At 45.2% G+C, this 20,242-nt stretch overlaps 1 protein-coding gene across 1 annotated transcript; it reads right to left on the reverse strand.

The window, feature by feature from the left end:
• Positions 1 to 2,871: 2,871 nt before the first annotated feature.
• On the reverse strand, positions 2,872 to 19,941 carry LPL (lipoprotein lipase). Its single transcript, XM_084277934.1, has 10 exons — positions 19,646 to 19,941; positions 12,943 to 13,106; positions 12,639 to 12,818; positions 11,911 to 12,022; positions 9,830 to 10,063; positions 9,357 to 9,599; positions 8,148 to 8,268; positions 7,168 to 7,350; positions 5,931 to 6,035; positions 2,872 to 5,003 (listed from the first exon to the last, which is right to left on the reverse strand). The coding sequence occupies exons 1-10, from the start codon at positions 19,725 to 19,727 to the stop codon at positions 4,958 to 4,960; spliced, it is 1,470 nt and encodes a 489-aa protein (XP_084134060.1). The 5' UTR covers positions 19,728 to 19,941; the 3' UTR covers positions 2,872 to 4,957.
• Between the last annotated feature and the right edge of the window lie 301 nt (positions 19,942 to 20,242).

The raw sequence follows: 20,242 nt of genomic DNA on the forward strand, positions 1-20,242 counted from the left end.
GAAAAAGTTCTTCTGCATATTGGTGCATTCATTGCTGGATCAAAACATTTCTCAGAATTAAACATATGGGAAAAAAAATCTAGGCATTAAGCACTTAAGTCAGGACTTCCTTGCCTTGCAGGCATCCTTTCTTTCCAGCCAAGAATCATAGAATCTTAGAATCATAGAATGGCATGGGTTGGAAGGGACCCCAAGGATCATAGAGTTCCAACCCCCCTGCCACAGGTACGGACACCAACCTTCAGGCCTGGAACTACACAAGGTTGCCCAGGGCCCCATCCAACCTGGCCTTGAACACCTCCAGGGATGGGGCATCCACCACCCCTCTGGGCAGCCTGTTCTAGCACCTCACCACTTTCTCTGTAAAAAACCTCCCCCTAATATCTAATCTAAACCTTCCCTCCTTCAGCTTCAATCCATTTCCCCTTGTCCTGCCATTGTCTACCCTTTTAAAAAGTTGACTTCCCTCCTGTTTGTTTGCTCCCTTCAGATACTGGAAGGCCCCACAGCCTTCTCTTCTCCAGGTGAACAAACCCAGCTCCCTCAGACTCTCTTCATAGGGGAGGTGCTCCAGCCCTCTAATCATCTTCGTGAGCCTCCTCTGAACCCTCTCCAACAGTTCTACATCTTCCTTGTATTGGGAGCCCCAGATCTGGACACAGTACTCCAGATGGGGCCTCACGAGGTCAGAGTAGAGAGGGACAATCACCTCCCTGTCCCTGCTGGCCACTTCTCTTCTGATGGAGCCCAGGATACCATTGGCCTTGTTAACTGCAAGAGCACACTGCTGGCTTGTGTCAAGTTTCTCATCCACCTGAACCTCAGCAGGGCTACTCTCAAGAAGCTCTTCTCCCAGTCTGTATCTGTGTCTGGGATTCTTTCAGCCCAAGTGCAAGACCTTACACTTGGCAGTATTGAACCTCATTAGATTCACCTGGGCCCACCTTTCCAGCCTGTCAAGATCCCTCTGGATGGCTTCCTTTCCTTCTGTTGTGTCAACCACACCACTCAGCTTGGTGTCATCCGCAAACTTGCTGAGGCTGCACTCAATTCCATCATCAATGTCATTGATAAAGATGTTAAAGAGCACCGGTCCCAAGACAGACCCCTGGGGGACCCCGCTTGTCACCAGCCTCCACCTGGACACAGACCCATTGCCCACCTCCCTTTGGCTACGTTCTGTCAACCAGTTTCTCATCCACTGGATGGTCCACCCATCAAATCCACATCTCTCCAGTTTAGAGATAAGGATGTGGTGGGGGACTGTGTCAAAGGCCTTGCACAAGTCCAGGTAGATGACGTTGGTCGCCTTCCCTTTACCTACCGATGCTGTCACTCCATCATCGAAGGTCACCAGACTTGGTGAAGCTGTGCTGGCTGTCCCAGGTCACACGGTCATCCCTCATGTGCTCCAACATGTCATCCAGGAGGATCTGTTCCGTGATCTTCCCAGGCACAGAGGTGAAGTTCACCAGCTTGTAGTTCCTTGGGTCCTCCTTGCTCCCCTTCTTATAAATGGGAGCGACATGACCCTTTTTCCAGTCCCCAGGGACCTCTCCTGACAGCCACGACTTATCAAATATGATGGAGAGCAGCTCTGCAACCACAGCAGCAGCTCCTTCAGGACCCTGGGATGCATATCATCCGGCCCCATAGACTTGTATAATGGCTCTTTCTGCCTGCTCAAGCCACTGGCTAACCATGGGACAGTTGATCCCCCCCCCCCATAGCCCTCTGCAGACAGACCTAGCAGGGCAAGCAGGGATCATCACCCTCCCTGATGTGGCTGAGCACTGCAGGGCAAGATGTAGGAGTAACAAGACCAGGAATGGCTCTGAAGGCTCACAGGTAAGACCTGGGATCTTGTCCCTCCCCAAAAAAGTTTTTCTGTTTTACCTGACAGCATGACAAGTGTAGTTAGGCTCCTGTGACTTTAGAAGAGTAGTAATATCATGGGGCTTTTACAAGATAAGGCCTGTGACAATAGAATCTAAAACTGTAGGGAGTCATTCCAGAATGTTTCCCAAGCCAGCCAGTGACACAGGGAAAGCAGTGGTGTCCTTAGAACACTTACAGCCAGCTTTTCCATACTCTGCAGGTTGGGTGCCTCCCATCTTCCTGTTCCTATGCATTCTCCTCAGGGTACTCTCTGCCCCCTCTCTGCCTTTTTGTGCCCATCCCTTCTCATTTCCCCACCTTCCCTCTGCATTCACAAGGAGCGAAGCCCTGCTCCTGGAAGCAGAGACTCCAAAGCCAGCTTCAGAGCTGCTCTAAATACTCCTAATAATGTCCCCCCCATAAGCATGTCACTACAGCTGTCCTTAAGGCTGGTACCTCTCTCTAAGGGCCTTACTGTGCATCACAAAGAGCCAGCTGTTCTGGTAACAGCCCCTCATCCCCAGAGCGGCCATGCTCACAAGCACATCAGAGCCAAGTTTCTCCACTGTTACTCCCTGGAGCAGTAGTGGTGGGTAAGGGAGTGGCGGTGCTTGGTGCCTGCACTTAGAGGGTCAGAACATCTTCATTTTGCTTGGTACAGCAAGGCACAGGGCCATCATTCTGGTAGTTGCCAAAAAAAAAAAGCAGGAAATGACCATTTTGAAATAAGGGCTATTACTAAACCTTGAAAACCCACAAACTGCACGTGGTCATATCTTTTGGGATAGAGGTACTTGCTGGCACACAGGGATTCCTTGATTGTGTTGCTATTTTATTTCCACGTTTCCCCAAAGGAAATGGAAAAATACCCCAGATATTGCTTGGGAAAAAACAAAAAAAGTCACACATCAGAATCCAAGTAAAAGGCTGTGGCCTTCACATAAAAGATACACAGCAGATTGTTTCAACAAAAGGAAACTATTGACTTTGGCATCAGTTTGAGAATTTTATTAAAACCACAGATTTCCGTTCTGTACAAAACAGAGTGCTTTTTTTTAAAAAAAAGTATTAATCACATAGGAAATAATGCAGTGTAAGCATTTTATAGATAAAAATCTCTGAAAGCTATATACAGGAGTAATACTACACAACTGTATTAATGTAGAGACAGTCAGCAACTTTAGCAATATATACAAACTACCTTTACACACATAAATATCTTATTTACAGCTAATAAATAACATCCAAGCTAAATCATGTGTCCTCATGTACAAGAGCATTCACTATTTTCTACTGAAGTTCTGTATGTGTTTGTATTTGATCCTATATTAAGAGCACACCTGTTCAGTCACTTTATTTCCATAGAACTTAACTCTTAAGAGAAAATTGCAACAAAATTTGAAGTCTATAGGGAATAAATCATTCTGTTTATTTTTAGAGGTCTCAAATGCAGTGGCTCAATACTCAACCCCACCCTCAGTGACTCATCACATCTCTGCTGTAGTTTAAGGGTTAGGAAATCAAATGTAAGCAATTTCAGAGTTATTAATATTTGAACATATTGCACTGTTTAAGACTTTTATCCCCAAATATAGTAGCAGCCACGGCTGGAAAAACCAAACTGTGCACAGAAATGCATACATGTTGGTTTTGCTTTCAAGATGGGATGATATTGGAGAAGTTACCACCTCCACAGTCCTGCAGATGCAGGAAAAGACTCCAAAAAGCCAGCATCGGTAGCTCACACGACACTTCTGCAAAGGTCTACTTTCAAGCCCTTCTGCTTCCCCAGTATTTTGCTTATCTTCTATAAAGCCAGAAGAGGGCTATTGAACCTTTCAGAGACTAGAAAAATTACATGTTACTGAAAGGGGAGGAAAATGCCTTCAATACATTTATTTTTTCCATCTTGCAACATGCCTTCATTCATGTGCATCATATAATCAGGTTCCTTTTAACTGTCACACCTCCCGCTCCTTGCAGAATTCCACCTCACATTAGACAACCAAGGAGCTCCTAGGATCTAGCACTGTTTCACAGAGGAATAACAAACTGAGTTGAGTCACGATTCCAGTACAAGGAAGCATGAGAATGGTTGTCACCTGTAAGAGAATTTGCTTGCACTCAAGACCTTCTACAGCAACCGCTCAGCTGTATGACTTGACATTTGGTGTCAAAGAGCAGAGAAACTGCCAGTTTTGGCATATCGGATGCCATTGAATAGTGGGGGAAAATAAAGTAAAATCAAAAGTTTCCTGCAGTTTCTGGTAGCTCGATTCCTTTTTCCTTATTTATGGTATTGGAAGCTGGATGGTTTCGTTTTCAAGGAATGAAAGCACAGATAAAAGCTGAATGTCTACACAAGATACTGGTATCATAGGTCTTCTCCTACAACTGCTAATTATTCTAGGGTAAGCTGCATAGAAGTATATAGCTTAAGAGATCATACCTATTGCTAAGCAGCACTGGCACCTACCCCCAGTAAAACACATTCATAACCACAAACTAAAAAATTCATCCCCATATTAAGTCAGTCCCTGACACCTTTTAGTATTACGCACAGCAAAGGTGTTTTCACACAAGAAACTTACTCGTTTGCTAAACACACACTTGAAAACAATGACCTCTAGCCACTGAACTGTCTGAAAATTCAGTTAGTCAAGCTAGAAAAAACCCACATCCAGTTTAGACTTGAAAAGAAAGAAAAGCCAGAAAGAGGGCTTTGCTTCTTCCCAATAAATACTAAAAATTGCTACAGAGGGTTTGATGTCAAGAAACCTTGTCACAAGGCACCATGATTAAGCAAAATTACTTATTCCTTCCAAGCACTCAAGCCTCTGATAAGTTGTTTTGCGGGGTTTTTTTTTTTTGTTTATAACTACTTGAATAATGTAACTTTATGGTTAGTAACTTTGTACGCTGAGACTTCCCTACAAGAAGTCTCCTAAATTAACTAGGAATAGCAGGCAAAGTGCCAGCAGCGGATAAACACTTCTATATATTTGGTTCTGAACATCCAGTCCACAGGGATGAATACAGTCTCCTCCTCCCCGGTGTGGAAAATCTTCAGTCTTGTCATTTAAGCAGATTCAAGAGCTGAGTTTTCTTTAGACGCTTTCTTGGCACTGTGAGGGAGGGAAGACAGATAAGGTGAAGAAGATGGAATATACCTGTTCCATTTTTACTTACTTTTGATGTTTAAGATTAAAGCTACTACTTAACAGGAAAATTAATTATGTGCTTGGGCTTTTCCTGGCTGCTGCTTGATTTTACACATGTCAAATACACACAGAGCCCTCAAGGTTTCCCCAGGTTATTGCCCTGGAGTGAAGGTCAGTGCACATGCCTATTTGTGCAGAACTAGATCTCAGTCTAGAAGTGTCCCCATGAGACCTTCCACACACAGCAATTGCACTAAAATAAATATAACTACTTCTCCAGCTCAAACTTTAGTGGATAAAGTCCAAATAAATCTGGCCCCACACTTGAAAGTTTACTTTGGGTCAGAAAAATTGATCAAAAAAAGTGCACCAAGGGCTATTAAACACAAAAGACTCAGTCTCTGTTCCAAATCAGAGATGTGTATCTCAGGAAGTCACTCACCTGGCGGTTACCAGCAGAAAGCAGTGTACCAGGCAAAGCACCTGTACACACCTGCTCAGTTTCTGTACCAGCCTTCCAGCCTGCGGCCAAAAGGCTCTGAACTGATGGATGTTCTTGAATTAAGGGTAAATGTTGAGCATCTTTAGACAGATGCTTAAGTGTCTTGTCTGTAAATTCGTTTTAACAGTCATTTATGCTTGGCCACCGTGTGAATGTGAGACAGTAACTTGTAGATGCTTTTCAGACATGCTAACCACCACACAAGGAGATGGTTAGCAGACAAACAGATCAGGGGTTTTTAAGCTGCCACAAGCAAACCTCAGGTTAGCCTGAGTTGTGATGCTCCTGAAGCCTCGAATAGACCAGGGCACAAGTCAAATAAATGGGAAGCACTCAATCTGCCTGAAAATGTCAAGTTTCCCCCCCACTGAAAACGTCAAGTTTCATACCCTCCTCTTTTCCTGTGGACAGGCTGCTCCAGGCATTTCACAAATATGGCAGCCTCTTCTCCCTTGCTGAGACGAGAGGTGCCTTCACGAGAGCAGAACACCACCCTGTGGAATAAATACCATAAAATCACGCACTGAGCCATGTGTCTAAGCGCAGGGACAGGACCAGTGCTTCTTCATATCTTGTCCTGTGGGGAACTACTGCTCTACAAGCCTGTGAGAAAATTACTTTTAAAAAAAAAAAAAAAGAATTGTGACAAAGACTCTGTGCAAGAAAACAGTAAATACGTTATGCAAAGACTTAAAATTGTAGCCATAACTTTTGCTGATCCTTTGCATAAAAAGTGTCCCTGTGGCTAAGATGGCAGAAACTCCATCTCAAAGTTTTTGGATCTTTACTTACACCAGTCCTTGTGTGACTTCTATAAGGTGAGTGATCTTGGAAGAAAGCCCTACTCCCCTCAACTGTTTGCAAACAAAGTAGGCTGCCAATTCCAGCAACCCTGAGAAGGTTTTTTTTCCTATTTATCAGGACTTTCCCCGTGCCTATATTTGTTCAGCTCTGATAACTGTTCTCTGATAAAGTGGAAGCCTTGTTTATTCAACTGGGGTACATATTACGCACAGCACTGTACATATGACATACATACTCTGTTCTGGGTCTGTTTTCTTCTACTGGACCTCCTATTTCATGAATAGGAGCATTTCAAAAGATTCTGGTCAAAGCAGTTCCGTTCAGACTTCGCTTTTTTTAATATTCATGCATCAGCAACATCCCACAACAGTCACGTCTTAGTTTTCACCCACCATTCAGGTATTCACAACTCCTAGGAAAATCCATCTTAATGAAGCAATGATTTCTTGTGCAAATGTGTTTTTGAAACAGGGTTTCTAAAAATCTCCTTCAGAGCACACTTTTTGCAAGAAAGCCTGTGCAAGCATCCAGCAACGGAAAGGAGGAGCGGGACCACAAATATAATCAGAGATGCTGGTTCATGGAGATCCTCTCCTGAATGCCAATCAATTATGTGGGAGTAAAACTACAGATTGCAGATCCCAGTGGAAGCAAACTGAACCTGGCTGACAAACACCAGTTTGGTGCCACTGGAACCCTGATTACCAGTGCTGCACCCATTTACAACTGCTTCCATGTTTTGTCCCACCCTGCAAGATACCAGGAATCCGGAAACATTAACAATTACAACTAAAGCAGCTTATAAGAATCAAAACAGCTTACTTTTTCTGAGTTTCTCCTGACTTCACTCTGACTCTCTGGATGTCAAATGTAAAAGGAGTCCACCAGTCTGACCAGCTGAAGAAAGTGTCTTTTTCCCACTGCAGTTTCAGCATAAGCAGGTCACCAATGTCTACTTCTGTGTAAATCAGGAAGGAGAAGGTCTTGTTTGAGGAGACTTCGGGCCTGTGGAGAGGGGAATAAGGAAAAAGGAAAGAGAACTGTTGGACAGATAAAACAAATTAAGGGAAGGCATAGAATAAGAACTATCTACTTCAGAGAACGAAGCAACCTTCTCTGTAGTTCTGAATGAACTGAATAAGGAAAACAAATAAACAAAGCAGCACACCGTAAGCTTTTCTAGTGGCACAAGGAAATGCTTTCTGCAGCAAGGCTTGCAAGAGGCTGGGACAGACTGCCAGCCAAAGGGTGTCTTTGCCTGTGCTGATGGCTCTCAGAGAGGCCAGGCAAGAACCAGTCAGAAACAGTTTAGACTCATTGGAGGAAAACAGACTTTGATGCTTTCCAGACCCTTTCCCCGTCAGCCAAGGTACAGGGATGTAAGCACAGACTCTTGCTTATTTGCAGAGCTATGGAATCAAGACTCCCTGGGCATGGAGGCCTTCAAACCCACTAGAAATTAACCCCAGCTTGCAGTCTACTTTTAAGGGGCTTTCATACAGCTGGAACATGGCACAAAGATACTGAAAAGGAGAAAAAAAACCCTGCCACACCAGAAAAATTCTTATTAGGCTGAGCCACAGGTCAGACTTCATATTGCCATATTTCAGATATCTTATCAAGAGCAGCTTCTAAAGAGCTTTTATCATTAGTTTCAGCAGTGGATGCATCTCCTTGATTGAGGGCAAAAGCAGACTGTAAGATTTCTATAGCCGGAGCTAGAACAAGATTTTAAATCTGGGGCTTTAACAGATTTAGACAGACTCAACAGGTACATTGTAGGTGTTTCAGTAGGTACTCACAGTGTGAAAGCAATGTTCTCACTCTCATCCAGAGTGCCATAGAGAGAAATAAGGAATGGCTGGTTTGTCTTGGTTGTATTAGTCTTTCCAAAGAAATGAATTTTGACCTGGTAATGAAAGACTGGAACACCACAAAAGGAAAAGGTCAGTATGCAAAAAAAAAACCAAAACCTCTCTAGAGAGACTGCTGGTGACAAAACCCATGCAAATCCTAGGCTGGAAAATGCCAACACTATGAAAATAGCTCCCTGGATACCTGCAGGGAACTAAGCTCCTCAATTTAGTAAGGAGGTACAGATTAGGGTAGAAGGAAATTATAATTAAAAAACACCTTTGCAGCTCTTCCAACTAAACTCTGCATTTCTGTTGACTGCCACTATATTAACCATACAGTTTGCAATATTGCTTTCAAACTTGTAATAAACCTGTAAGACTTGCCATCATTCACTTGTTTCAAGTGAGCTATGCCCTTCTCTAACACGAGCTTTGATGAAAAAGAAATTCAATCCACTGACACTGCAGATTAACCACCAAATGCCTACAAAACCCTAGTCTTGCAGCTGTTGTAACACTGCAGGAATGTGCCCTCTGATTGCTGGTCCATCACAAAATACACACAATGAGCATACCATGTGGCACAGTCAAAGCTAGGAGGATTAAAAAAAAGTAGTAAAGTACAACTCAGAAGATATTTCCCTATCTGAAAGGCTTCAGATCTTTCTGACAAAGTCCTTCTCAGACCTACCACTGATGCAGTGGGAATCAAGAAGTGCTATGACATTTTAACAGAGGCTAGTGCTCTTCTGGCAAAGGCACAAGTCAAGTGGTTGCGCATCTTTAAAGAAGTTGCTCATCAGGCTGAGCTCTGCTGATTATTTTCCCAGCACTAGGAAAATTCATTTGTGTAAAAAAATACTGAAAGCATGGAAGACTCAAGTTGTTCCAAGTGACTAGGCTGCAAAATAAGCAATCTTTTTGTGACAAAGTATCTTCCTTTTTATATTTTAGCCCCCACCCTGAGTAAGATGACACTGGTTATTCTGAGACTGCCCTTGAGCTTGTGTTTAATGGCAAGCTGCAAGCAAGTTTCACCCCTGCTCACCACACGCACCAAAGCAGCAATATTGTCACAGGCAGCAGGCACCCAACTCTGACATGCAGCTGAGCAAAAGGATGGGTCTAGCTCACCAGTAAGCAAGCAGGACTCACCTTTATAGGGCATCTGAGCACGTGTCTTCAAGTACATTTTGGTGTTTCTCTTTGTTCTCACTCTGTTGACCTTGTAACCCAAATTGTTGCAGCGGTTTTTCCGACAGCTCAAGCAGAGACCCTTCTCAAAGGCCTCCTTTGTGTTGCAGCGGTAGGCCATGCTGGGCTTTTCTTCATAGAGAAGGGAGTCAATGAACAGGTGGATGGATCTTTCATGAGAGCATTTCACCAGCTGATCCACATCTTGAAATAAAAGAAAGTGCGCAATGTGTCTACAGACATACATACAAGCCCCTAAGCAATGCAAGTCAACAGGCAGATCCACCACGCCAGACCTGAGCTTTATAGGGCTACCTTCTTTAAAAAGCACTGCAGAACAAGTTCCTCTGCCTCGTGCTTGCTCACAGAAACCTGCATGTTATTCAAGACCCCCCCCTTCTGATGCTACACTGCTTATTTCTGAGCAGCCTCACCTGCAAAGCCTTTTTCAGCAATCAGACGGAGTGCTTCTCCCAGATTGCAACCTGGCTGGAAGCCTCCTCCATTAGGATAAATATCAATGTGTCCAACAGGCTTCTGGATCCCAATGCTGCGGTCTGGAGAGCCTCGAGTGTAGGTGTGTAGGACATCCACGAAGTCTGCGTCGTCCGGTGAGAGGCGGGTGAGGGCGTCAGCATACTCAAAGGTAGGACCAGCTGGATCCAACCCTTTATGGGATCAATCCACAAAGAAAAACTGAGATTGTCTGCCAGAGACACTGACAACGGTAACACATGCCAAACTCAGCTACCACATTGGGCTGAAGTCTTGCATGAGGTGTTGCTATCACTGCAGACATTGCAGTGGGATCACTTAAGTAGCATTCACATATACTGAAGAATCAAATGCACCACCTTGAAAAGTATCACTGTTTAAAGAGAAAGGTGTATGTAAACATATGTAAAGAAGCCCAAATAACCTCAGAGCTGTAGCACTTCCAGTGGATGGAAGAACCAAGTTCGTAAACACTTCTTGACACCTTCCTCTCTTGTCAAGAAACAGAGGAATTGCAAAATTTCTATCTGAAGCATGGAAAACATCTTGCTGCTATATCCCTGCTAAAGGAACAAGTAGGAAACAAACAAGAACTTCACTGTCTACATGCCTAAGGGGAAGGGAATTATTATGGTAAACTGTCAAGCTGCAGCAACACTGACATGAAAAACACCCAGAACTATTCTGCCAGTGAACAAGTACTATCTCCTGAATCCACACCACTTGAGAGATGGCTGAAGGCAGAACTGAAGGCACAAGTCTCCTGACAGCCCTCAGCTGCGAACAGGCACCTGGGATGTCCACTCCTGGCCAGCTTTACCCAGACTGAGCTACCTCCCTCTGCTGTCAGGACTTCAGGGACCACATCCCATTGTTCCCTGTGCTCAGAGGTGATGCTGCTTTCCAGAGAAAGGTTCATCCTGGGCACCAAGGGGGCATGACAGAAGGCTACTGGTATTTGAGTGACGTGGCAGCCTCAGTGAAAGCAACAAAATTGCAGCTGAAAGAAAGAAAGGGTGGAGGGACTATTGCTTTGGCATCCTTATTTTAGACCTGTCACTTTTTGGGAGTCAGCCTTTCCTGATGAGACTGCTGCCTAGCCCACCACCTGCTTCCCAGCATGCCTGTGAATCTGGGATCACGGTCAGGCTCAGGTAAAAGGGCAAAGGGTGCCAAAAGGAAGGGAGATAGGCTCCCATTTAAATGCTGCTCCCATGCTCTCAACAGCAAAGACACCAGAGGTTTTCTTAAGACTCTTTTGTCACCGAGATCAGTGCTGGGGACTCTGGTCTCCAGGTGCTGTGCTGTAAACCAGCCCTAGAGCAGCTGTGCACTCTTTGCCTAGTACAATTCTCAGCCTCCTAAAAACCGCCCTAAGCAGACACCTAAGTACACAAAGGAACAGAGCAAGCAAACGTACATGTCCCTTCCCAAAACTCTCAAAGTATTATTTGCAGCTGGAATATTACTTGAGCCTGAAATAAGGTTTTTTAGTAGCCCACTGTGGATAACCAGTTATTTCTCCAGACTCCCTCTGAGCACATACTGATGGTCTTGCATCTGCAGTATCACATGGCAAAGCTTTGCAGGTACTAGACTCAGTGCATGAGGATCTACCTTATTTTCTTTTTGAATGGCTCCCACCTGCTGCAAGGGATGATAATCTGGATGAAAACAACCAGATGAATTTCTCTTGCTGCAAGAAATACTGTGACTTTCTCCAAGCCATGGATTTGGCCAGCCTCAATCACATTTCTCCCCTGGCCAGCAACTCCCCGCAGTGAATCCCTTCCTACTCATTTATTGTACAAAAATAGATCCCACCCATCCACAAAGGATTTTTTTCTGAACCTTTTCTGGTTCTACTACAGAAATATCAGCCCTGCTGACTAAAAAGAATGAACACATAACCTAAGTACTACCAACAAGCAACAATTATTCTAGTTATTTTCCAGAGGAACATAGTATTTGGGGATGGAAGAGACAGGACCTTCCACTCTACAGCCACAGTCTTTCTTACCAGTAATTCTGTTCACCTTCTTCTTGGTCAGGCTCCCAGCAATCCCAGCAGCATGAGCTCCTAGACTGTATCCCAACAAGTGGACATTGTTGAGAGGATAATTGAATTGCTCCTGCAGAAGACAGTGATTTGTTTGAAGTTTGCAGTCAAACGAGAGAACATCAGAAGACAAAGGAAAACGTTTTGTAAAGACTAGTATTTAGCTTTGAGCCATGAGTAATAGAAAACACACAACTACAATTAGCAAAATTTTGTGCCATACTAGGTGGTTTAAGCTAGCTAACTTTAAGCAAAATTCTAAGCTGCAAGGAATGCAGAATGAAGGACAGCGCACAGGGCTGCCTATTATAGCAAAGGTTTTCAGTCACTCCCTCCCAGCCAGCTTCTGGGTCTCCTAGGTATTTCCCAAAGGCAGGGCAGACTTCTGTGTCCCAAGGGCTGGCTGCAGTACAGTATACAGCAACCTGTCCTACATATCTACTTCTCAGAGCCTTGACTAGTACTGTAGACCCACAGGGCTCCACAGACCACAAGGTAAAGTTTCTAGAATGTACTGTAAAAAACCTCCTTATGCAAGGGATGACTATTAAATCAAAGCCAGGATTTTACCTGTTCAGCAAGAGTACTGTCTGCAACAGCTTTAATGCCATACACCCAACAATAGATGACTAACAAAACTGCACTGTTTTGGCTCATGGGACAGTGCAAGGCATCTGACTATGTCTTACCTCCATCCAGTCAATAAACATAGCAACATCCTTTCCCACCAGCTTAGTGTATGCAGCGGACACTGGGTAATGCTGCTGAGCTCGAACAAGCCAGTCCACCACTATGACATTTGAATCGGGTTCCCTCTTGTACAGAGCACCCACCAGCTTTGGGACCCAACTTTCATACATTCCAGTCACCTGTTGTTTGTTTTAATAAAAAAAAAAAAGGAGATAAGACTTAATATTATCTGCAGTGTACAGACACCTCAGGTGATGTACCTAGCACACTTTACAAGGAGTATGGCCCTGTCCCATTCCTTACCGTCCACCCGTGGATCACCACAAAGGTTTTACTGGTATGGTTGAAGTTGCAGTGTGCCAGGCTGTCCACCTGCCCAGGAACCAGGTAGCAGACATCTTCATCAGGCTCTGCAGGTGTCCTTAAGGAAAACTTGCTCTCAATTCCCTCAAAATTTGTCTCAGATTCTGTGGTGCAAGAGTACAAGAGACATACAGCAGTGTTTTAGGAGCATTAGAACAGCTCAGAAGCCACAGGTACTATGTTGGATAGGTATCAGGAACACTCAAGACATGTGTTTTTCATTTTCTACAGTGCTCCTTTTGCACCACAATGTAAAGAAGAAATCAAAGGTACAAATTTCCCCCTCCCCGCAAGGTCCTGGAAAAACAGTGGTAATCTGGCTAGCTGTCAGAGAGGTATGAATTCTTCTTAGGAGTCAGTGTTTTCCCCATTCCAGTATTAACACAAAACCTGTGCATTACTACAGCAGTGCAGAAAACCGCCGAGGACAGTCACAGATGATACATGCAGGAACACAGCTAGTTCCTACCAAGCTATCACACACTCTGGAGTTCCATCTTCCACACCTCTTCATCGATCATCAAGGCTCACCACAGTACGCAGCAGTTTCAGTGCATTAAAGAAAGAGCTGCAAAGTTACCACTGTCTTACGAAGTGCTAGTTTTAACTCTTCACCAACCAAGAACAAAAGCAGGTGAGAAGATCAGATGCCCATTAAGGAAGGTGAGCTAAGCAAAAGCAGAAGCCTGCAATTTCCAAGGATCTATTTTTTTCCTCAGATCTTTTGATAAGCAATACTACACAAAAAAATTCTTCCTCTGCATGAAGCTATGGGTGGGGGGGGGTGGAGGGGGTGGGGGGGAGGAAGGAGGAGGCGGGGGAAGGGCAGTAACAAAGCATGTGATGGGCTGAAAAGATCACTCCAACTTCCAAACATAAGTTTTCCTTTTGTTCCTGCCAAGGAAGATATGCAACTTCAGGCTTCATGCTGACTACCTCCTTTGTCTGGGAAGAAACTTAAATGTCTCCCCTTTTTACATATGATTCAACACTTAAGCACCTCTATGGCCAAATGAGGCTGTAATTAACTGCGGACTAAAACTCCAGTACTTTCTGAGAACCTGGCTCCACTTAGACTACTTGCATGCAGCCAAAACTGACTGTTTTAGCTAAGTACAGTGCAGCTGAACTCGGGCCAGCTCTCTCCTGCTCAGTGGTGTTTCCTGATATCGGGACCACCAAAGCTTTCACAAGCTCAACACAAGTTAATGAACGACTCCCAGCAAAGGGACACGGTGAGAACCTCACACCACACGTACAAAACACATTTTTACTCCACTTATTCCCTTGGCAGAAGAGATTTTCTGAGGTAACTGGTGGATTTATATTTCTCCATAAAGAGGTGTCACTCAGGCAATAAACAATGAAAACCCCTGCCCCTAAAAATCAGTGTTCCTGGTCTTCTCCTTCAAAGCCACCATATTCAGCATGGTACCAACTTAGGTCTGACCTGTCTCAGCCCTCAGGTAGCCATGTAAACTCTGTTCTGTACAAACCTTGGAGAGATTGCCGTCATCTGCACTCAGCAGCTTACCATTGCCTGGTTCTTCAGGGCTTCTCACCCCCCGAAAGTGAAGCCAGGCCCACGTGCAGGGGGGAAACAAGAACTGTTCACTGAACGGAGTTCACTCAGCCATAGGTTTTGACCTTGACTGCGCTAGGCTGGCTAAACTAATCCAGGATAATTACAGAGAGGGCCTCTTTCCTGCCTCCTTCCCCCTAAAGAAGGGATAAAGTTTATGAAAAACACCTTTCTCCAAACCAGGGGAAGTATTCATATAGAGGTGAATATAAGACTTGGCCTACTGAAAATAAAATTTACCAAGCTAAGCAAAAGATGATCTTTTACAGCAGTTGATCAGTAAAGCCCTGCAAGGACCAAGAATTACAGCTTTCAGCTGCAAGGCATACAATGCAAGGTCTTTCAATTACATATATTCCTGCCCTGCACAGGAAGGCAAAAAATAGTCCACCTGCTCACTAGTTAATAGCACGTCCTTTCATACTTGGGTAGCATTTCCCCTCTGAATTAAACCTGATGATCATTCAAAAATCTAAATTAAATATATATCCTGCCTTGTAATGTATTTTCAATTACAAACGTGTGATATAATTTGCATACAAGTGCAAATACTAGCAAGACTGCAGTACAGTGACACTGAAGATGTGCAAAGCAGTTCACAAATATCTGTGCTATCAGCCTAAAAATCTTTGGGTGGGATTTTAAGGCATAAGGGCCCTGAGATGCAGCAGCTGCAAAGCCACAAACAGCCTATCAGGTGCAGACATGGCAGAAGGCCACTCTGCTCATTTAGTTTTATGAGGAATTAAAAACTCAGAAGAAATTGTTAGTATCTTTTATCCTCACAAAAAATTGTCATGCTGTCTAATGTCCATGTGCACACAATTCCCAGCTGCCAAATACTCTCTGGAGTTGAGGGAAGTGTGTGGGGTGGGGTGCATTACACACTTAGACACGCTCATTAAGAAGCTCTCCTCAAAAGTTGCCCTTTGTCAATTCTGTAAGCCTCGGAACACAAGATAACTTGTCTGCACCCCATGTTGTGCTGGACATGTGCTGCAGTGCCACCTCACCTCCCACATCCTGCACACTGAATTTCAGAAATACAGTAACAGAGGTAGTAGTATGTACACACACAGACATAATGACACCTATAGGTGCCACACTTTAGAACTGCTACAGAGGAGCTACAAAGCCTATCCCCTCAGAAAACTAGTGTTCCCACTTCCGTACCTCAAAGTATCTTGGTCCATTAAATGAATATCCTAACCCATACTTTTGCCACAGACCTTTTCCTCATAGATTCAAAGTGACAGGTCTCCTTGAATCATGTCCTGAGTTAGTCAAACAGGCAGGTCTCATTCTTACAGCCTTACACAAAGCTGAAGAAACACAGAGACCGACAATATTCACACTCACCACAGGCTAATTAATGATGTGTTTTAACCCAAATGTATTAAACCGGGGAAAACCCAGAGACTAGGAGTCTTCATCATGTTTCTGAATGGTGGATAGAAGTTTACCTGAATTCCCATCAGGTTTGTATCTAATTTCTATATCAGCATTATGCAAAAAAGATTTATGTGCATTGATACTGAGACACTGATGAAGCTTTTGGTGGTAAGAATGCAAGTCCAGTTCTAAACAAGGCCTTGAAGAGAAGCAGATCTGTAAGAAAAAATGTGTAGACAAAGCAAATCCATTATTTTGCTAAAAAAAACACCCAGAAATCTTAAAAAACATAATCATGCTTTCCCAGGTTTTGTTCAGCAGATATGTAAAGGCATGTGCTCTGTATTGAAAAAAAGCTTCCAGCCACACAGTAGCGAACACAAGCCCCTATTTTTAAAAAAAAGTTTTCTGGTCTCTGCTGTGTGCTTACAGTTTAGAAGGTGACCTACAAAGGGATTATTTAAGGAACAGGAAAAGGGAGCAGAATAAGAAGTAAGCCACAAATTTCAGCCCCAAGTTGGCTTTTCTAACAGCCTACGGACTGTGTTGCCAAAATGCATCATTTTATCATGTTTTACAAACTTTCTGACGTTTTTCTTACACCTCCACTTACACAATCTCATCTTGCGTAATTTTAAAAAGCTGTCCTGTTCATCAAGGTAGAGATAGACTTATCACAGAACGCAGGGAAAAAGTGTAAAAAAGCCTAGAAGCTGGAAAAGGTCAGTAGTTTTCATTTTCTTGTTTAAACCTTGTGATACTTCGGACTTGCAATTTGTGAAACTCCATTCAGCCTGCAACTCCTGTAACTTTTGAAAGCATCCTACTGACCTTAAAGTATTCTGACACTGTACAAATACAAGTTTGCATACTAATCAAGAGAGTTCAGCTTCATGTTTTTAACGTTTCCTTCCTAGGAGGCCCAAGGTGACCTAGCAATTCATTGTGATGAAGAAAATTGTTCATCACTGGTCTGCTGGGTGGAGAATGTGAGTTTTAAGGAAGTAGCAGCATCTGGAATGATAATCAAAAGTTAAACTGCCCACACCAGACACAGGATGCCAAATATGATAAAATGCATTTGCCACAATCAGTGTGCCTGAGCTATGGTTTTAAAAAGGGGATCTCTAATAAACAGCAATTTCCTAATGTTATATACACAGAAATGGAAGTACTATTAACTAGGCACAAAGATCATTAGAAATTATACAGCTAGACTGTGTAAACTCAAGCCCACAGACATGTGCACACACAGAGCAGCAAATACCTGCACGTAACATCAAACATTTACACAACCGTCTATAGTTAACAGGAATAATTCAGCTTATAACCAGCGTTACCATCGTCTACCCATCACTGATACTGAATGTTTACAGGAGTTCTGAAGCAAACAGGTGTAATAAAGGGGCTGTGTTGCACTCTCATGAAACCTACCCTGTAAGTCATGTTACTGTTAAACTTTGCTGTAAAACAAACTGCAACTTAAAGTTTATTTATCTGTTTTTTAGTGGCAGAGCCCCAGGAGCATGCTCTCCTTCTCTCCCCAGGCAAACTCAGAGTGTGGCACCTCTGAAACGCAACTGGGCCCAAGTTCAGATGCTGCACAGGGACCTGCCAGCTCAAGTCCTGCAGCTGGCAGAGTGTAGGAAAACTGCTGCTCTTGCACAGTGCACATGGGTGCTCGCCCCCATCCGACACACTCCCTGTCAAGCAGAGCCTTAGCTGCAGCTGGGAGGCTTGTAACTCAATCCAGCAGAGCTCTTGCCATCCCCATCAGTCCCTCTGCAATATCTGGAATTAGCCCAAGACAATAAAATGCAATTGCTGTCAAGACTTTGCAAGTAATATGGAGGAAAGGATTCAGGACAAAGCCATACCCTGACAGTACTTCCTGCACAGAAGAGACTGCATCAAACTGTTGGCAGTGCTGCTACTCATGCTGTTCTGCAGCACACTGACAGCCTCATCTCTGTGCCTTCTCAGAAATGTAGTGTCTCTGGAAAGGCCATGCCACAGCTGCCTTGGTAGGTCTGTCCCAAACACAACCATAGCAAAAGCCAGCGGCTCACATCACACACCAGTGTAGATCTTCTGCAGCCCCGACTCTGGATTTACACTGGTAAAAATAGAGATCAGAATGTATTCCTAGTAATGTTTTTATCTTTTCCTGGAACACCAATGTTATCTTCACCTAGAGTATCTTTTTCTATGTTGTTTTTTAAATACTCTGGATTCCTCAAGGTTTGGATCATGTATTTCCCGTGGTTTCAAAACATATTTTTATTGTGGTGTGCAAGAAACAGCAGGACACTGAAGGCTTGGATGGTTTCAGGATGATTGTAACAACCTGTTTCCATCTAACTTTTTCCTGAGGAGAAGGAACAGGGTAACCATTAGTAAGTCTGTGGCAAATCAACTCCTATGGGGATAAAAGCTTGCTTTGGGATGATAGTTATTTTACTGTATGAAACTTGGATACTGTGATGAAAACTGCTTTTGAAGGCCTCTGATGGCACAAAATTGGATTCAAAGTGAGAACACATTCCTCGCCTGTGCCCTAGCACCCCATCCTCTTACTTCTGAATACTTCCCTTCAGCTTCCTTGTACACAAAGGAAATAAAGGCAGCCACAGTGGAAAAAAAAAAAAAGCAGCCGTTTCCATATTCCATTTTAGTCTCACACGGTACCTACAGGCACATTTTCTTTTAAGACTCCGAACTTCCAGAGATTCGCTAATCTCCCACACATAACATCCAAGAAGACTGTGACAGGACACTGCTAGCTAACTATTGAGCAGTAGTCTCCTGAAACTTTTTTCCTCTTTGCTCACGAAAGCTGCGATCATGCTGTGATGAACGAGAGAGCATTAGTAAGCATCTAGTACCCAGCACAGGCACATGTTCCACTTTCTCCAGCCCGGAGGGGGCCTATGCAGAAGCGCAGGTGCAGTAAGTAAGGTATAAGCACAGTGATATATGTACCTACAGACACTGCCAGAGCATAGTCCTCTGTTCGCTTTTTCCCTATGCACTCTGCTGCATTAAAGGTATTAAGTTCAACTTAAGCACATTATCATGACACTGACGAAACTCAGCCTTGCCTTAGGCAATCTGAGCCAAGGCCCGTAGGAAGCCGGGATGCAGAGCTCCCACGGGATGGGCCAGTCCCACACAAAACAGAGGAAGTTGGGATGCAGGGAGCAGCAAGGGACTCTTGGTCCCTCCAGCAAGGGACTCTTGGAAACCACCTTGTTCCTGAGGGAAAAAACCCAAACCAAAACACATCACCAATCCCCGCACCCCGTGCCATCAGCCCGGCTGGTTGTGCCTGCGCTCCGGGCGGAGAACGAGCTCCGGCTCTGCCCGAACAGGGTGGAGGATTCCCTCCCCACCCCCCCCCCGCCGCACCAGCATCACTCTCCAGCGCCTTCCGAGGCCACCCCACGCCAGCCAGGTCCCGCAGCGTCCCCAGCGCGGCGGGAGCGCCTCGCACGGCCAAGCTGCCATCTCCCCTTCCCCGTGACGCTGCCGACGCTCCCCCCAGCGCGCGCGCCCGAAGCGCGGCAGGCACGCGAGCGGCTCCCCTGCAGCCCCCGCCCCGCGCGCCTCCCCCCCCTCACCCCCCCCCCCCGCACCGCCCCGCGGCCCCTCCCCGGCGAGGGGACTTACCGCCGGCGGCCGGTGCCGCGCCGAGAGCAGCCGCCCAGCGCAGGCAGAGGCAGAGGGCAGCCAGGAGCACCTTCCCCCGCATCCCGCCTCCTCGCTCGCTGCTTCGCCGGGGCAGAAAAGTTTCAGTTAAAAGAAGAAAAAAAAAATAAAAAATAAAAATTTTTAAAAAAAGTTTTTTTTCTTTAGAATGCAACTGCAGCGCAAAAGTAACGCGAAGGCACTCAGCCACTCTAGAGATACCCCCGCAACACCCCAAACCAACGCTCTACCACGGCCGGTCCCTCGCCGGGCCCTTATGTCCCCGCCAATATGCAAATATGCAAACATGCCCACACCCATTGGGTGCGCGCCGCGGGGCGGGGCCGGCGCGGCCCGAAGGCGGGCGGGGTGGGGGGCCGCGCCGCGCCGCGCCGTTCCACGGGGAGCGGCGACCCCGTCCGCCCCCGGGGCAGCGCGGCTCCCGGGCTCAGCTCGGCTCCCGGGCTCGGCTCGGCTCGGTACGGCACGGCACGGCACGGCACGGCACGGCATGCACGGCTAGCCTCGGCGGCGCCGAGCCCCTGGAGCTCAGGCAGCACGCCTCAGTGTTTGTGGACC

This window comes from Gallinula chloropus (assembly GCF_964237585.1).
Source record: "Gallinula chloropus genome assembly, chromosome: Z".
NCBI lineage: Eukaryota > Metazoa > Chordata > Aves > Gruiformes > Rallidae > Gallinula > Gallinula chloropus.